General features: G+C 39.3%; 3 protein-coding genes across 3 annotated transcripts in view; all 3 read left to right on the top strand.

Annotated features, from left to right (window-relative positions):
- LOC106012302 overlaps positions 1-319 on the top strand; it is a 13,613-nt gene extending 13,294 nt beyond the window's left edge. Inside the window, exon 8 of the mRNA XM_013084868.2 lies at positions 299-319. Within this exon, the coding sequence (XP_012940322.1) occupies positions 299-319 (21 nt within the window). The remainder of the gene's footprint in view (positions 1-298) is intronic.
- Positions 320-558: 239 nt separating this feature from the next.
- LOC118477987 lies at positions 559-6,537 on the top strand. Its single transcript, XM_035970810.1, has 5 exons — positions 559-926; positions 2,407-2,608; positions 3,881-4,068; positions 5,085-5,210; positions 6,255-6,537. The coding sequence occupies exons 1-5, from the start codon at positions 669-671 to the stop codon at positions 6,396-6,398; spliced, it is 918 nt and encodes a 305-aa protein (XP_035826703.1). The 5' UTR covers positions 559-668; the 3' UTR covers positions 6,399-6,537.
- The window catches only part of LOC101848126, a gene marked incomplete in the record, with an annotated part of 75,367 nt that continues 63,784 nt past the window's right edge, over positions 6,407-17,989 (top strand). The window contains 7 exon segments of the mRNA XM_035970805.1: positions 6,407-6,456; positions 7,928-8,090; positions 8,822-9,058; positions 11,742-11,951; positions 12,897-12,995; positions 14,256-14,457; positions 16,370-16,594. Coding sequence (XP_035826698.1) covers positions 6,407-6,456; positions 7,928-8,090; positions 8,822-9,058; positions 11,742-11,951; positions 12,897-12,995; positions 14,256-14,457; positions 16,370-16,594 — 1,186 coding nt within the window.

The following is a 17,989-nucleotide window of genomic DNA, read 5'->3' on the forward strand; positions in this document are numbered from 1 at the left end:
AGCCTGATTCCACCACACTGCCTCACATATTACCTCTGAAACCAGGCAAGCCCACCTCATTTAATCACAAATATCTCGACATGTACTCAAGATAAATGGGTAATTTTTTCATCGAAAGCAAGGCAAATGACCAAGCTCTTAAGGTAATACCAATAACTCCACATGCCCCAAAATTGCCGAGGGCCTGATTCCACCGCGTCGTGACACATTTTGTAAATGATCATTAAATTGACATTTCATGTACATAACTACTTGATTGTTTCTTCACAACTATTATCTGATTCATTTCCATTGTCAGTTGACATCCCAGCTGGAATAAATGAAAGAGGCATTTTCCCTCTTTTTCTGTTAGTTACATGTGGGTAGTTGGTGGGTGCTCTGGTGTGGTTCGCTCCTTCTTTCCTATCAAACATCTGTCATTCTTATCTCTCCTCCTTCTTTCCTATCAAACATCTGTCATCCTTATCTCTCCTCCTTCTCTTTTGTGTGTTTTTACTCTCTCTTGTGTTGCTTCTAATCTTCTGCACCCAAATGACCTTATTGTGTTGCAAGTGCCGTAAAACACATACTGAAACAAAAAACAAAAAAAAACCATCTGACAAAGAGAAAGACAAAGCTCATGACATCTCATTCTGGCATAAAAAAATAAACCAAAAACGAAAGCAAAAATGAAAGTTAGTTACACAGTGTGCTCTTTTTCGCCATTTCAGTTCATTGTGCTTCAACTGGACGTGAACGCGGAGATGACCATGAACTTTTCCGGAATCCCTCAACTCACCGACTACACATTTGCGCTGATGGCAGAGCTACGGAAGACAGAGAAAGTCCGCCTAAATTCTGTGAGGAGGATCGTTCTGGACGGATGTCACCTCATCACGGACGCTGCACTTCGCTGGATGTCCCAGACGTTCCCAAGTTTGGAAGGGGTACTACTGAGAGTCTCTTCTTTTGATTTTTTTTTGGGTGTGTTTTGGTTTATTTTGTTTGTTTGTTTACTTGTTTGTTTTGTCCTTACGTATGATACGAGTCACTATCAGAATATTTTTTTGTTTTTCGAATCTGTAGAATTTCGTCTCATTTAATATCGATGTCACCTCCTCATGAATGCTGCACTTCCCTGGATGTCCCAGACATTCCTAAATTTGGAAGGGGTACTACGGAGTCTCTTCTTTTGTTCTGTGTGTGTGTTGTGGTTTATTTTGTTTGTTTGTTTTGCTCTGTCCTTACATATGATATACTAGTCGTTATCAGAATATTTCTTAACCGGTTCTATCTCAAGGGTGACAATATATCAAGTATTATTTCCTAATTGTTTAATAGTCTACCTTGTTGGGTGTATAATTATTTCTCTTGATGATGAGATATCTACATATTCTAAATGAGAAATAGTATGACTTTGATAGTTCTAAGCAAAGCTGTATGATCATCCATAAGTAACCACGGAAGGTCTCAAAAGTGGCGCTCGTATGACCTTATGCAGTTGTGAGTGCCGTAAAAAGTCTACTAAACTAAAACTAAAAATACCCTCCCCCCTCAGTGGGTTTTTAAAAAAAATCTGTATCATATCTCATCTCATATAATATCAATGTGAGCTCGTCACGGACGCTACATTCCACTGGATGTCCCAGACATTCCCAAGTTTGGAAGGGGTACTACTGAGAGTCTCTTCTTTTGATTTTTTTCGTGGTGTGTTTTGGTTTATTTTGTTTGTTTGTTTACTTGTTTGTTTTGTCCTTACGTATGATACGAGTCACTATCAGAGTATTTCTTTGTTTTTTTAATCTGTATCACATCTCACCTCATTTAATATCGATGTCACCTCCTCATGAATGCTGCAGTTCACTGGATGTCCCAGACGTTCCCAAGTTTGGAATGGGTAATTCTGAGAGTCTGTTTGGGTTTTTTTTGCCTGTACGGGTTTTGTCCTTTTGTGGAATAATTGTCATTATCAGAATAGTTCTTTTTTTGTCAAATATATATTATATCCTACCGTATGATAACAATCATTTTCTGAATAATCCTTGGGGGTTCTACTAAGATTCTTTTCTGTTTTGTTGTTGGTTTTTTGTTTTGTCTTTGTGTAAGATAGTAGTCATTATCAGATTATTTTTGTTTTTTAAATCTATATTATAGCCTTTGTTTTAGTAATAATCGTTTTTGTGTGTGTGTTTGTGTATGTGTGTGTGTGTGTGTGTGTGTGTGTGTGTGTGTGTGTCTATCTTTGTTTGTATTTGTAATTTCTTATGTGTGTGCATGTATAAGCAAATATTAATTTTTTTCCCCAGTTATGTACTCTGTACTTGGATTTATGTAAAGTGCCTGGAATCTAGAGCTGTGTGCACGTGGGAGCAGTCACCGTAAAAATGACTAACATTATTATTTTTCTTATCTTTCTGTCTGCCCTAGGTTAGTTTGGCGGGGTGCTACAAGATTACAGAAGCTGGACTTGTGGCCTTGAGTAAAGGTTGCCCCAAACTGATTTCTAACGACCTGAGCAGCACAAATGTGATGCTGCTACCCAGGAGTTGGTTGCCAGGCGACGGGATGAAGATGACGTGCTGTCCGGTTCTCTATCCTGTGGAAGGAGACGAGAGGAAGAAACTGAAAGGTGTGCACAAATTGTGAGACGTGCTGACAAAATGAGTTACTTCTCGCAATCCACAAACAGAGATATTGGCCAAAAATCGACACTAGGGTCAAATTTGTACATTTTCTATTTATGCCACATTCTTTAAGTATAACCTGCCTTTTATTATTTCATACTTTTCCCAAGCTACCCCACACATCTAATTGCCTCTACTCCTCAAGACAACAATTAGAACAGACATGCAGCTATTACCGAATGGCATCATGCAGAAGAGTTAACGCTCAGATGCTACTGGATCGCTAACAACAACAACAACATCATTTCATACTTATAAATTGTAAAAACTTCACCTATAAGTATAAGAGTGATGTATCTATTTCCGAAGGGCTTGAATCCGAGAAGTAACTCATTTTGTGCACAAATTGTTCTTTGTACATTTGCGAGGCGAGCTGACTAAGTGAGTTACTTCTCAGATTTAGCCCCATGGAAATAGATGCATCAAGTTAATATGAGGAGTTTGTACAATTTATAAGCATGAAATAATAAAAGACAAGTTAAGTTTGAAGAAAATGGCATCAATTGAAAATCTGCAAATATGACCCAGGTGTCTATTTTCGGCGGATATCTCCATTTGCGAATTGCGAGAAGTAACTCATGTTGTCCGCACGCCTCACATTTGTTCTTTGTACTGTAGTTTCAGCTTAACTTTTTCAGCCCTGAGTTTTTTCCACCATTTCCCGGAGTTTTTTTTCTACAGTCACCTAAACCTGGTGCACTATGTCTCTTTACAACCCCAAACGCTTGCCTCCAACTTCTAAATAGCGGAAACAAAGGCTTATTCTTGGTTCGGGAATAGTTCTGAAAAACAAGCAATAACAAGAACTAAATCAAACGAAACAGTTGTCTCTAGTTCTGGACGCTCCCACCGTCGGATGGGGAACAGTGTTATAAGCGCCGGACGCTCGAGCGTCTGATGGGGTTCAAAGAGTGAAGAGAATCACCAAACTTTTTGCTATACTTATTAATGCACCACTTTTTGTGGGTAGGAAAAAGTATTACAGTAGACTTTGTGTTTTAACACTAAATTCCTTTTTAATTGAAGCGGAGTTCAAATCCCTATGACTAAACAGAGCAGAGAGACAGTAGGAGAAGAAGGACGAGGAGAAAGAGGAAAATGAGGAAAAAATATAAGCGGTAAGCAAAGAAGAGGGAATAAAAGGAAGAGGAGAAGGAATAGAAGAAAAAAGGGGGAGTAGGTTTCTGAACGTTAATTCTGGTTTTTTTCTTTCATAGCGGAACCCGTCAAGGCAGAGTCCAGTGACCTTGTCCAGGTGTGTATTCTGCGCAAGCCAAGCCACACCTGCAGTCTTCTGCACGCCATCAGAGACGAGAAACAGACACCGTCGCCCTCGCAGCTCGCTGTGGAGCACAACGTCGCACTGACCTCTGACCTCAAGGCCGCGGTGCTGGAAGCTCCACAGGTGATTATTGTTGTTGTTGTTGTTGTTGTTGTTGTTGTTGTTGTTGTTGTTGTTGTTGTTGTTGTTGTTGTTGTTGCTTTTGTTGTTTTTGCTGTTGTCGTTTTAGTTGTTGTAGGTGGTTGACAGGTGATTATCGTTGCTGTTGTTGTTTTTGTTGTTGTTATTTTTGCTGTTTTTGTTGTTGTTGTTGTTGTTTCTGTTGTTTTTGTTGTTGTAGGTGGTTTACAGGTGATTATCGTTGCTGTTGTTGTTGGTGTTGTTGTTTCCGTTGTTGAATTTATTGTTTTTGCTGTTGTTATGGGTGGTTATCGGATGCTTATGGTTGTTGTGGCAATTGTTGCTGCTGTTGTTTTTATTGCATTTATTGTTACTGCTGTTGTGTTTTAATTATAACTGTTGTGGGTGGCTGGTGGATGCTCTTGTGTGGTTTACTCCTTCTTTCCTCCATCAAACATCTATCGTCCTCATCTCTCCTTCTGCTTTTATTTGTACTCTACTCTGGAGTACAACTTCCAGTCTTTGGTACTTACAGGATCAATTTGTGTTGCAATGGCTGTAAAACTCTTTGTAGAACTAAAACTAATCTGGCAGGACGACATGAAAGAGTAGATAGGCACAACCTGGACACAGAAAACAGCTGACAGAACAGACACAGAAAACAGCTGATAGAACAGACACAGAAAACAGCTGATAGAACAGACACAGAAAACAGCTGATAGAACAATAGAACAGACACAGAAAACAGCTGATAGAACAATAGAACAGACACAGAAAACAGCTGATAGAAAAGTGTGGAGGTTTTTGTTGGAGTTCTACATCCTGCAGTGGACGAACGACGCCTAGAAAGAAAGAAAGAAAGAAAAAAAAGAAAGAGAGAAAGAAACTGACTTTTGTTTACTGTAAGAGATACTTTTAGACTTTCATCAACACAAAATTCTATTACTTGTTGAACGCACGACTGTCAGCTCAGAGCTCTAGTATTTATTGCCAGCTCTATCCCTGGCCTTTGTCCACAGTCTCTGTTTAAGTTGCTGGTGACAGATCGCACCGTGGTCGTCCTCCCCTCTGAGCTTAAGGACAAGAGCAAAATCCACGAAGAGGCGGCCACTGCAGCCGGGCTCATTATCGAGGTTCTTGGTGAGGTGAGTTCACATTGGAACAAACTGCTTCCGAGCAATTTGTCGGTAACTGACAGGACAGAAATGTGCCACAATGCAGTGGAATCAGGCACTCTTCAATTTTTGGGGATAAGGAGTTATTGGTATCGTCCTAATGGACACACAAGGTGTTGGGCCAAAAGACCAAAATTCGAAATAAAATTTCCATACTTGCCGAAAAATGCAGATTTCTCGGATTTCATTACTATTTTGACGAGCGCCTGATTTGATCACGGTGCCTCACAAATAAGACCCAATTTGTCCCGTCAGTTACCGAAACTGAACACGTCGCAGAATTTGCATAATGTACTTTTTTCTTCGAATGAGTGCATTTAATATGCTTCTAAATATATCTTTCAAATTTTCTGATCATTTAACTTTGTAATAAATTATGATTGATATTGAATTACAATTTTGTCATTGTAAGAAAGTAAAGACCAAATGTCCTGTCAGTTACAGTGGAATAGCACTTCTTTAAAAGAATTAAAGTAAAACATAATGAACAAGCAAAATTTACTTGACCCACACATTTGTTTGATTCCAAATTTAATAATAACCCTTTTGTGACATACTTCTGTCGTCAAAAGAAAAATTAAGAAAACCTGTGTGTCATCCCAGTAGTCAAAATCTTTGTCTCATTCTGGCCATCAATACACTTTATTATATTTTTTGAATGGTCAATGTCACACTCACCATTGTCAGAGGTGTAACAGTTAGGTTTTTTGTCGTTGCAAGAAGAAGATATCAACTCAATTCCCATGGAGAGGATTTTTATGGGGTATCTCCTTCCATTACAATTGGGCTTACGGGAATCAAACTCAGGTCTGCTGCCTGCAAGAGCAAAGTACTTAACTACTACACCCCAGACGTAGGTATTCTGTTTCTTTCCTAGAAAGTTCCATGCATTCATATGACCTTATGCAGTTGCGAGTGCAGTGAAACGCTTACACCCCCCCCCCCCAGAAAAAACCCCATGCCATGCCAACTTGTTATGCTGTAACATTTTTTTCCCTCTCTTCTGTTCCCCAGCACCCACACACCCAGTTTGTTCTCGCAGGATGCAGCACCGATGCTGCAGGCATTGTTCCCACCGACCTGGTCCGAGCTGAGCTGGAGCAATATCTGAAGAAACTGGCCACCCTCATCAACGAGACGAATTATCCTCTTGTGTAAGTGTAAAGATGAGATGGGGTGAGATGAGGCGAGGCGAGGTGAGGCGAGGTGAGGCGAGGTGAGCCTAGATGAGATGTTGTCAGATGAGACAAGATAGGAATAATCTTTATTGTCCAGCCACTGTCATACTGGTTTGGTGTTTCAACACTCTCTCTCTCTCTCTCTCTCTCTCTCTCTCTCTCTCTCTCTCTCTCTCTCTCTCTCTCTCTCTCTCTCTCTCTCTCTCTTTCTTTCTTTCTCTCTCTCTTTTTCTCTCTCTCTCTCTCTCTCTCTCTCTTTCTTTTTTCTCTCTCTCTCTCTCTTTTTCTCTCTCTCTCTCTATTTCTCTCTCTCTCTTTTTTCTCTCTCTCTCTCTTTTTCTCTCTCTCTCCTTCTCTCTCTCTCTCTCTCACACACACACACACACACACACACACACACACACACACACACACACACATACACATACACACAATGACACAGCAGTCAAACTATCAAGTGGTACTTCCCTCAAACGGAATGAAAACTTTTTTGACATATGAGTAATCTATCTGATAACACCAAGTGAAAGATCGTTTGTAATACATTGTTGTTATTTGGACCTGTAAAAAAGAGCGCTTCTTCTAATTTTAACAAGGTCATTATCAAAGAAGCTTGGAATTTGTTCGCTTTTACAAAAGAAGGTAGTGGACATAAAAGTATCTATGATTCTTTATTTTGAAGATCGTCTTTCTCTGTTTGATAATGTCACTCAAAATACTGTCACTAATGCAGGTAAGAGCTGCTTTTGAACTGAGACTGAATAATAATGTTTGTCTTTTTTTTTTTGGGGGGGGGGGGTTGTTTTTTTGCTGGTTTTTTTTTTGGGGGGGGGGGGGTAATCTAAAACCTTTACCGCTTGCAATATCTTTACATGTCCATTACCTTTTTGTTCTTTTTGGCCAAGTCATTAGTGTTGAACACTTTGTGGTTACTTGCCGTAATAATGCGATGGGGAAAATTATCCGTTCCGGTCCCTGGCGCAGTTCTGCGACGGGCCCGAGAAGTCCGTTGCAGTCGCTCTCCTGGCTGGGTGACCAGATGAGGTGTTTTGTACTGCTGGCTGTGGGACTGCAAAGTGTTAAGCCCCCCCCCCCCCCCCCCCCGGGCAGTGCTACTGACTGAAGTTGTCTTTAGGCCATTCCTAAAGAGGAGATATTAACAAGTTCTTATGCACAGTAGAATTGTAAATGGGCTGATTTATCAATGTCATGCTCATACTGTGCTGGAACAACATAGGGGGAACTGCTGCTTTTTCTTTCCTCATCCTTACTATCGTCATTTTACCTCTACTTCTTTTGTATGTTTGTCACTCTCTTGTGAACTGCTATTTCCGGGGTACCTTGATAGTCGAAGCAGACTTTGTGTTGTTGAAGCTAGAGAGGTGAGCAGAGTAAGCCTGATTCCTTGTATAGACTTCTCTGTTGACATCCACCCCTTGTCGCTCATATGACCTTATACAGTTGCGAGCACCGTGAAACCTTTACTAAAACAAACATTGGTGTTTAAAGTGACGACATCGCCCGTAAGTCTTGCCCTGTTGTTCCTCTCAGCCAGGGGGAAAAGCTGGATCTGGCAGGTCAGCAGGAGTTCTCCAATGCCAGACGTCTGTACGATGCCTTGACCAACTTGACCCTGACCTCTCTGGAGGTCAACGTGGACAAAGGGAAGCAAGTGAGTTTTGTTTGGGCACGTGGGTCGTGAAAATGTCAGCCATCATTGTGTGTTTTTTAATATTGCTTTTCACATCTTTACTTAAATGTCTTGAGAACGTCTGCTGTCATCATGTTGTTGCTTTTAAATTGCCTTTTACATCTTTACTAAACTGCTTTGAAAACATCGACCATCATTGTGTTTTAAGAAATTGCTCTCTTCATCTTCATCTGATTTGCTTTTTTTTTATCCCTTGCCTATTTATATGAGATTGACGCCATCTGATTGGTAGCAAAAAGTGCGTATGATAGTGTCCAATAGTGTATTACGTGCATACTTAGTATGACAAGTAACTGTTACAGATAGAGATTCCAGGATTATAGATGTAAGTCATTGATCTGAGAGCGGTGATGATTTTAGAAATAATGGTGGTAATGAGTGATGATGTGGGATTGCGTTTAAGTAATTCATCTAATTTGCTAAATTGTTTTGAAAACATCGGCTCTCCTCTTGTTTTTAAAGATTACATTGTTTTATTTTAAAATTGTACATCTTTGCAAGATTGTTTTAAATACATCTTTATAATATATATATCATGAAAAAAGGCCCTCCTTGTTCCCGCAGACTTCAGTATTTACTGTTTCACACTTACTTTTTCTCTTCTTTTTTGCTTTTGACCTCGCACCAGATTTCAAGTATTGTGTCTGTGTACTTTTTTAAAAAACTGGACCTGAAACCAATTCTGTCCACAGAACTGCCAGAAACTTCTAGAAGCCATCGGGGCCAGCGTTCAGAAGATGACCAATATCACGGAGGTCACCTACAGTAAAGAAATTTATGAATGGGCCGTGAACTTCAACAACAAGATGCCCAAAGACTTGGCCACAGGAATCCACACTTTGGAGAAAGCCGCAAAAGTCGTGTCCGACTCCTCAAAACTCAAACTGAAGCTTCAGTCTTATGGTGGTGTCAAGTTCCTCGCTAGTGTTGTGAGTGTTTGGATCTTCCATTTTATTTTAGCAGCCTGTTAAATGATCCAGATTATGTGATGGGACTACAAATCATTTGCAATCACCTTTTTTGCCTACTGTTTGAATGCTTTTCAGCACCTATTACATGCGTTCATGTCCTTTCTTATCGTTTGTATGTGTGAATGCACAAGACCATTATAATACCATTGCCATTGTAAACAGCCAAGCTAAATTTCTCTCTGCGACATTAATACAGATTGTCATTGTCAATTGTCTGCCACCTTTGCAAACTCTGTATTCAACACAGCAGCCCAACTGATATATTATGTCTGTTCACGTTCTGCTACATGGCATTAAGGCAAAGGTCCAAAGCTTAGCAACTACTGGTTCAATGACAAAACTAAACAGCTGCTTCAGAAACAGCACCAGCAACGACAATGACATTAACAACAACAATAGCAGCAACTGCTACAGCAATAACATTAACGTTTGCAATGATAACAACATTTGCAACTACAACAAAAACCAAAAAAAATACAGACAACTGCAGTAACAGCAACAGCCACACACTTTCTAAAATGCTTTTGATTGTGCCCATCCACATTGTTGTGGTTTTTACATTTTTCTAATTAACTATAGGCCTACTTAGTGATGGGATACTACGGGCATCTGTGGTGTAGTCATTCGGCGCTTTGCTGTCACACACAGGAGACATGAGTCGGTGTGGGGAGAACATTTTTATCGAGTATTTCTGTCTTTCCGCAAAGATGTTGTATCCCTCTCAGCCTGTGCTGGCCCTCACAGGCTGGGTAAAAAGCCATCCTAAATGATTTAAATTGTGTCGATAGGGACAAAAAATTACCTAGCCAAAAAAGAACCGAACAAATTCGATAAGAATTGACCAATGGGTAGAAAAAGGTCCATTTCTTCAATTTCATTATTTTGAGAAGCCCCTGATTTCACCACAATGTCACACACATATGTGTCACAACACGATGGAATCAGGCACTCGTCACATTTTGAGCATGTGGAGTTATTGATATCATCTGAAAGCTTATTCATTTGCCTTGCTTTCAAGGAAAAAATACACATCTATCTTGAATAGAAGTCAAGATATTTGCGATTGAAGGAGGTGAGGTCGCCTAATTTCAGTGGAGAAATTAGCAAGAAAATGGATACCAAAGTTTGGTGACTTCCAGAGCTTGAAAATCCTTGAGAACTGAAAATTTGCATTTTAAGTGCCTTTAATCAATTTTTTAAAAGTAAAATCCACACTCGTTTGTGTTTTTAAATAGACATTAAAAGCGTTTACCTAAAAAAATAAAATTCAATAACAATTGTCAAACCAGTAGAGAAAATGACAGTTTCTTCAATTTGATTATTTTGATGACAATGACAGTCTGATTTCACCACGCTGCCTCACGTGGAATAATAATAATAATAATAAATAATAATAAATGACATTTATATAGCGCTCAACCCCGAATAAAGTACACAGGCTCTGAGCGCTTTACAATACAGTACAACATACAACAGTAACATGAAACGTTGTGTTCTGACTAAAGAAAATTATTCCAAATATTCATCTTATTAATTTAAAAACAGAAACGACTTCAGCTGACATTTGAATGAATCAAAAGATTTGATTTCTCTCAACGTACTTGGTAAAGCATTCCAGATCTTGGGGCCTTGGTATTCAAATGCCCTTTCACCCATTGTTTTAAGTTTCATAGATGGTAAAATAAATTTCTTTTTGTCAACTGATGATCTTAAACTGCGAGTTGGAATGTACAGTCTTAACAGATTTGATAAATATGATGGTGCTTTATCATTCAAACATTTGTGACAAATGGTGGCCAACTTGTACACAATCCTTTTCTCAACAGGAAGCCAATGCAAAGTTCGTAAAAGAGGTTTAGCAGAGTCTGGCTTTCTTTTCCGTAAAACTAAACGTGCTGCATTGTTTTGGACAGTTTGAAGTCTTTTAACTTTCTCCAGTGATATTCCTGATAACAAGGAGTTACAATAATCGAGTTTTGATAAAATTAAGCTAGTTACTAGTAAAGCAGTATACTTGGTATTGATCAGATGACGTATTTTACTAATTTTTCTTATTTCTAAATACATGCAGCTGATCAGATGATTTACCTCAGCCGACATTGACAAACTAGAATCAAAATAGATGCCAAGATTCTTAACTTTTCTGGAAAATAAAATTTTTGCATCACCAATTTTAATGTGATCAGGCTCTCGTCAATTTTTGGGCATGTAGAGTTATTGATATCATCTTAAATCTTGTTCAATTGCCTTTGTACAGGTGAAAAAAATATCCATTTATCTTGAATACAAGTCGAGATATTTGCGAAAGAAAGAGGTGGAGGTAACCTGTTTTCAGAGGTAAAATTAGTGAGAAAATGGCCGACAAAATAAGTTATTTCCTTAGCTTAAGAGTCCATGGTAACTGAAAATTAAAAATCTTTTGTGTCTTTAATCAACGTTTTTCATAAAAATTTCCACAGAAATGAGTTCTTTTATAGGCATGAAAGGTGTTGAGCCAAAAATCAAAATTTTGATAAAAATTCATAAACCTGCGGAAAAATGCAAGTTTCTTCACTTTGATTATTTTGACGAGAGCCTGATTCCACCACGCTGCCTCTCGTATATGCATTCAATTTCTTTTGGTAACGTTTTTTTTCTCCAGGGAAAATTGTTCTCGTGGACAACTTTGAACGGAGAGACTCGTGTGGCCAATCTCAGCTGGCTTCTGCAGTGCCTGAATGTGTTGTTCACCAGCAGTCAGGGGTCGGAGGTGAACAATGGGAAGGATCCTGTTCTAGGGGACGCAACCCCGGTCACAACCCATGAACTGCTGAAGGAGGAAGTGGCGAAGAGGAAACTGGACTGGACGCAGGTATGTTGGGACATAATAATAACTGACATAATAATGATAGATAGATAGATAGATAGATAGATAGCACTTGTATAGCGCGAATCACCTCTCAACAGCAAGGTCTATACGCTTCACAGTCTATACTATTACCCCAGCAGACCTGAGAGCATTCTGAAACTACCTCAACTTCCTGGGAAGCATACAGTGCAAGCAGCCTTTTATAGGCGCTAAAACACTAACATACTGACAAGATCTTTAGCTGTCTATGGCCGGATACCCTTTCACACCTGGGTGAAGTGAGGAAAATTCGCGTAAAGTGCTTTTTCCAAAGACACAACGTCGAGCCCGAGACTCGAACCCCCGAACCCGCAACTTCACGGTTACGAGTCGAGTAGCCTAACCACTAGGCCACCGACATAACTCCTGCATGACATAGGATAAATCTGTGCTTCACCTTTATTATTGTTTATTTTACTGTTCATTTATATTATGCATGTGACTGTGAGCCTGTTTCTACTTCGTAATGTGATACCTACATCTCCCCTCCCCCTCCCCCAGGGCAGTGCTACTGACTGAAGTGTCTTTAGGTCATTTCCACAGAGGGGATATAACATGTTCTTGTGCTCTGTAGAATTGTAAATGGACTGATTTATCAATGTTATGCTCATACTGTGCCGGAACAACATAGGAGGAACTGCTGCTTTTTCTTTCCTCATCCTTACTATCGTTCATTTTTCCTCTACTTCTTTTGTATGTTTGTCACTCTCTTGTGAACTGCTATTTCTGGGGTGCCTTGATAGTTGAAGAAGACTTTGTGCTGTTGAGGCTAGACAGGTGAGCAGAGTTAGCCTGGTTCCCCGTTTGGACTTCTCTGTTGACATCCACCCCTTGGCGCTCATATGACCGTATGCAGTTGCGAGGGCCGTAAAACTCTACTAAAGCTAAAATAAATTGTTTCCTCCACAGTTTGAGCAAGTGCTGACTGAGTTCGAGGAGCTATTCGTGGTTCGCCCTCATGTCGTGACCCCCTTCAACAACCTTCTCCCAGCACCTTCAATGTCCGCTGTAAGTTGATCGTTTTTTTTTTACTATTCCTGGTTAGACAAGTGTATGAGTTGAATGCACCTATCAACGCTATTCAGTCATCTAACTTTTTATCTCCTGAACCCCTGTGCCAGTGAGCCGCTGACAGCGACTGGGGCACCTTCCGTTACGACGACTCCGACATCAAATTACTTTTTGGCAGTTACTGAAAACAGGTCTCATCAATCGGGAATTCATTCATTAGATGAAGAACTATCAAAATAGGTTCATTTGTTTTGATTTAATGACCAATTTAATGAAGATTTTGGCTTTTTAAAATTTAGTACCAAATACGGGCCTGGCATAGTGGGTTTATCCCCCTCGGAGATAAAGAGTCAAGAGTTGGGACCTCTGAATTTTACATCTGTCTCCGATAGGACCTAGCCAAATGAGTTGAGAGCCTTGAAAACACAAAACAGCCCAGTTCTAGAATGCTGAGCCTAGGATTCGAACCAAGGCCAACTGCACTGTAGTCAAGCATGATACCAAATGAGCTGACGGAGTGCCCACAATAATTATAATAAATAAATGACATTTCTATAGCGCTCAACCGCGATTAAAGTACACAGGCTCTGAACGCTTTACAATACAATACAATGTACAACAGTAACATGTAACGTAAAACGTTGTGTTCTGACCAACAGAAAATCACTCCAAATAATCATCTTATTAATTTAAAATGTTTGATTGTTATTGGGTTGCATTTTTTCGTTTGTTTTGTTTGTTTGTTGTTTTCTTGTTGTTGCTTTTTTCATTTTTTTTTTTTTTTTTGGGTGGGGAGGGGGGATGACAATATTTTTATTTGGCCAAGGCATGTTGTTCTGGGAATTCTTTTTCATTTAGAGAAAGGTTGTCTGTCTTCTGCTGTTTTCTGCCTCTCATCCAGACCACAAAGACCTAAATAGTAGAATGAATAAGTTCCTGCCCACTCCACTCTGTCTGTGCAACTGATAGATTTCTATTTCGATCTACTTTGTTTTTACGTAAAGGAGTAGGTTTGTTAGTCAATTTTCTGGAAGTTTTTTACTTTTTTTTATTGGGGGGGGGGGGATGAGTTGTTTGGGGGGGGGGGGGGTATTGTAGAGATGTTTGCCTACCTTTGAGACATTGAGACCTGTGCTCTTACCCTCCTCTTCTCTTTTCTTTCTTTCTTCACTCCCTTTACTTAGAAAAGTAAAGTTGTTTGAGATAAATTATGTCTACTTCGCTTTACACACACATGTCCGTCTCTTCATTCTGCAGAAAATATTTTATGAATTCGACAAAGATTCGAAAGAAGACGGCATCCACGTGAGTTACAGTTTTGCCCTCAACGAGAACGTAACGACGGGCCTCCTGCACCGAATTCTCTTGCGCTGCCTGCAGCTCCACCGACCCACCCACCTGTGGAGGAACGGGGCCATCATCAATGACAGCATCGTGGCCGTAATGGTCGGACACCTGGGTATGTGGTTGGATGAGAAGTCAGTGGAATTGTGCTCTATTGATGTTACTGATTTCTAGAAAAACATTTTCGTCTTTCAAAAAAAAATATTTTAAAAAGCCACAAAAACCCCCCAAAAAACCTTGAATACAGTGAAACTCAGATACATTAAACTCAGATACATTAAACTCAGATACATTAAACTCAGATACATTAAACTCAGATACATTAAACTCAGATACATTAAACTCAGATACAACAAAAACTTGGATTCAATGAAAGGAAAAGAATTCCCTGTTTTATTTTTAATTCATGAAAAAAAATTTAATAACTTGGGTTCAACAAAAGAAAAAAATTCCCTGTTTTTTTAATTAATTAAAATCAACACAATAATTTGGATTCAACAAAAGGAAATAAATTCCCTGTTTTTGAAATTCATTACAATCAACAAAATAACTTGGATTCTACAAACACATAAAGGAGCTCACTTGAATTCAACAAAGCTGCTTGCAGGGCAAACTTCCCATGCTGATGTGGCTTCACACATTTTCATCCCGCGTCAAAGCCTACCTACTCTGTGCAGAGTAGAGGTGGGCAAAATCCGGATAATCTATAAGGATAACCGGATAATTCTCAATGAAACATTATCCGAATTCAGACTCTTAACTCTCTTTCCTAACCCGTTTGCCGAAGTGGGTGCACCCATTTGCTGAAGTAGTGCTAACCAGTTTGTCAAAGTGGTTCAAACCCTTTTGCCGAAGCGGTTTATATACTATAATATAATTATTTGCCGAAGAGGCGCACTAACTTATTATCAGGATTTTGCTAAAGCGACTCATTGCCCAGCTCTAGTGCAGAGATGCTGATGTATAGTAATCATACTCCCCCCCCCCCCTCCCCCCATGGCTACTGATGAATGATATAGCCTCAAAGAATTACGCACTCAATGAATGAATTGTGCTCTGGTCTGTGGAAACAAATCTTTGATAGATCTGGTCTCAAATAACTTAGTCTTGGAAACGTTAGTTTTCAAGTCGTTTTCTTTTTTTCTTTCTCTCTCTTTCAGTCCTTTCTTTCTTCCGTCTGTCCCTCGCCCTCTTCCCCCACTCTCTCTCTCTGTGTCTGTCTGTCCATCTCTCTCTCTCTCTCTCTCCACCCCGTCTCCCTTTCTCTCTGTGAATAGTAATAATAATAATTAATAATAATAATAATAATGATAATAATGGATAATAATAATAATAATAATAATAATGATAATAATGAAATGATAATAACAATAATAATAATAATATGTCTAATAAAAGAATATGATTGATAATGACATGTGATAAACAATGAAAATAATGGTATATGATACTGTACATATTAAATTCTACTTTTGTATTAAATCTCAATCAATATTCATGTTCTAAAGTGACAAACATCTCAACATGACATCAATATTCATGTTCCAAAGAGACAAACATCTCACTCTATGACATCAATATTCATGCTCTAAAGAGACAAACATCTCAACATGGCATGAATATTCATGCTCTAAAACGACAAACATCTCAACATGACATCAATATTCATGCTCTAAAACGACAAACATCTCAACATGATATCAATATTCATGCTCTAAAACGACAAACATCTCACTCTTTGACATCAATATTCATGCTCTAAAGAGACAAACATCAGACAAACATCAGACAAACATCTCAACATGACATCAATATTCATGCTCTAAAACGACAAACATCTCACCATGAGATCAATATTCATGCTCTAAAGCGACAAACATCTCACTCTGTGACATCAATATTCATGCTCTAAAACGACAAACATCTCACCATGAGATCAATATTCATGCTCTAAAGAGACAAACATCTCAACATGACATCAATATTCATGCTCTAAAGTGACAAACATCTCCGTCTGGCATCTCCAGCGGCCCAAAAAGAAGACGAGGACTACTGTAACAGCAAGATCATCAACCTGTCCGCGTACATGATGGCTCCACTCTCCTCTGACGCGTCGGACGTTGGACCAAATGCTTTCCTGTTGTGGAGCACGATCGAGAAGTATCGGTCTGTGGTTCTCCACGCTCTCTTTGAGGCCGGCCTCGTCTGGGAGGAAATTTGCCGAGCCTCGACAGAGATCTTCCCCGCACCGAGTAAGTGTTTTTTAGTTTTAGCAAGCGTTATACGGCACTTGCAACGCAATTAGGTCATATAAGTGCCCAAGATTAGAGGTGTTACAAGAGAGCAACAAGCATAAAAAAGAAAGGGGAAGGATAAAGACGATAGTTGTTCAATAGGAAAGAAGGAGAAAACCACACCAGAGTACCCGCCGACCACCCGCTGATCTGGGAGGAAATTTGTCGAGCTTCGACAGCTATCTTCCCCGCACCAAATAAGTGTTTCGGTGAAAGTGAAAGTATAACCATGGGTGGTTGGTGGGTGTTCTGGTCCACATGGTTTGCTTCTTCTTTTCTATCGAACTTCTGTTGTTCTTATGTCTCCTTCTTCTTTTCTATCAAACATCTATTGTTCTTATCCCTCCTTCTTTTTTGTGTTTGTTTGTTACTCTCTTGTAACACCTCTAATCTTCAACACTTATATGACCTTAATGTGTTAAAAGTGCCATAAAACTTTAACTAAAACTTATAAAAGTATAACCCCACGCCGCCCCCATGTTCTCTTGCATCATGACAATCACAGCCAATTTTGGAGTGGATGCTATCATCATCATCATTGCCCTTTTCACCCTGTTTATTCTTGGGGGGTGGGGGTTTTGTTGACAAATTATGGCTACGTCAGAATTACAAAGTTCTATCTGACATTTTTGGCCATTTTGAGAAACTTAGACCGTGAGATCATAAATCAAGAGCTCTATACAAATCATAAGATAATTATGAGATGTTATCAAGATATTCAAGGAATTTCTCAAAACTAGGTACTGAGCAGAGAGAAATTTGTAATCCTGAGGAAGCGAAATAAGTGTGTGTGTCTTTGCACAGACAGTCATTGTTTTGGGAGAGGGGGGGAGCGAAATAAGTATGTGTGTCTTTACACAGACAGTCATTGTTTTTTTGAGGGGGGTTGCTTTTTTTTCTAACTGTACTTGTTTTTACTTCAGGGATGCCACTTTTCCACTTTTTTCCGGTATTTCCGGTATTTTGATCCTGATCCGCTATTCCGTTATTGAGATGGAGATAGAATCTATATTTGGGAAAAAACAAACAAGCAACAACTTGCGCCAAATGTTCAAATAACGGAAACACTTTGTACACCCATTGTTTGTGTTTGTTTGTCATTTCTTTCTATGTACACCCATTGCTTGTGTTTATTTGTCATTTCTTTCTATGTACACCCATTGTTTGTGTTTGTTTGTCATTTATCTCTATGTACACCCATTGCTTGTGTTTATTTGTCATTTCTTTCTATGTACTCCCATTGCTTGTGGTTGTTTGTCATTTCTTTCTATGTACACCCATTGCTTGTGTTTGTTTGTCATTTATCTCTATGTACACCCATTGCTTGTGTTTATTTGTCATTTCTTTCTATGT

Source organism: Aplysia californica, unplaced genomic scaffold (assembly GCF_000002075.1).
Source record: "Aplysia californica isolate F4 #8 unplaced genomic scaffold, AplCal3.0 scaffold00323, whole genome shotgun sequence".
NCBI lineage: Eukaryota > Metazoa > Mollusca > Gastropoda > Aplysiida > Aplysiidae > Aplysia > Aplysia californica.

Bases quoted from the DNA above. Each gene is read 5' to 3' on its own strand.
- LOC118477987 (XM_035970810.1), top strand. From the start codon at position 669: ATGAAAGTTAGTTACACAGTGTGCTCTTTTTCGCCATTTCAGTTCATT. The intron at 927-2,406 runs GTACTACTGAGA...TGTCTGCCCTAG, and splicing joins CGTTCCCAAGTTTGGAAGGG to GTTAGTTTGGCGGGGTGCTA. The intron at 4,069-5,084 runs GTGATTATTGTT...CTTTGTCCACAG, and splicing joins CGGTGCTGGAAGCTCCACAG to TCTCTGTTTAAGTTGCTGGT.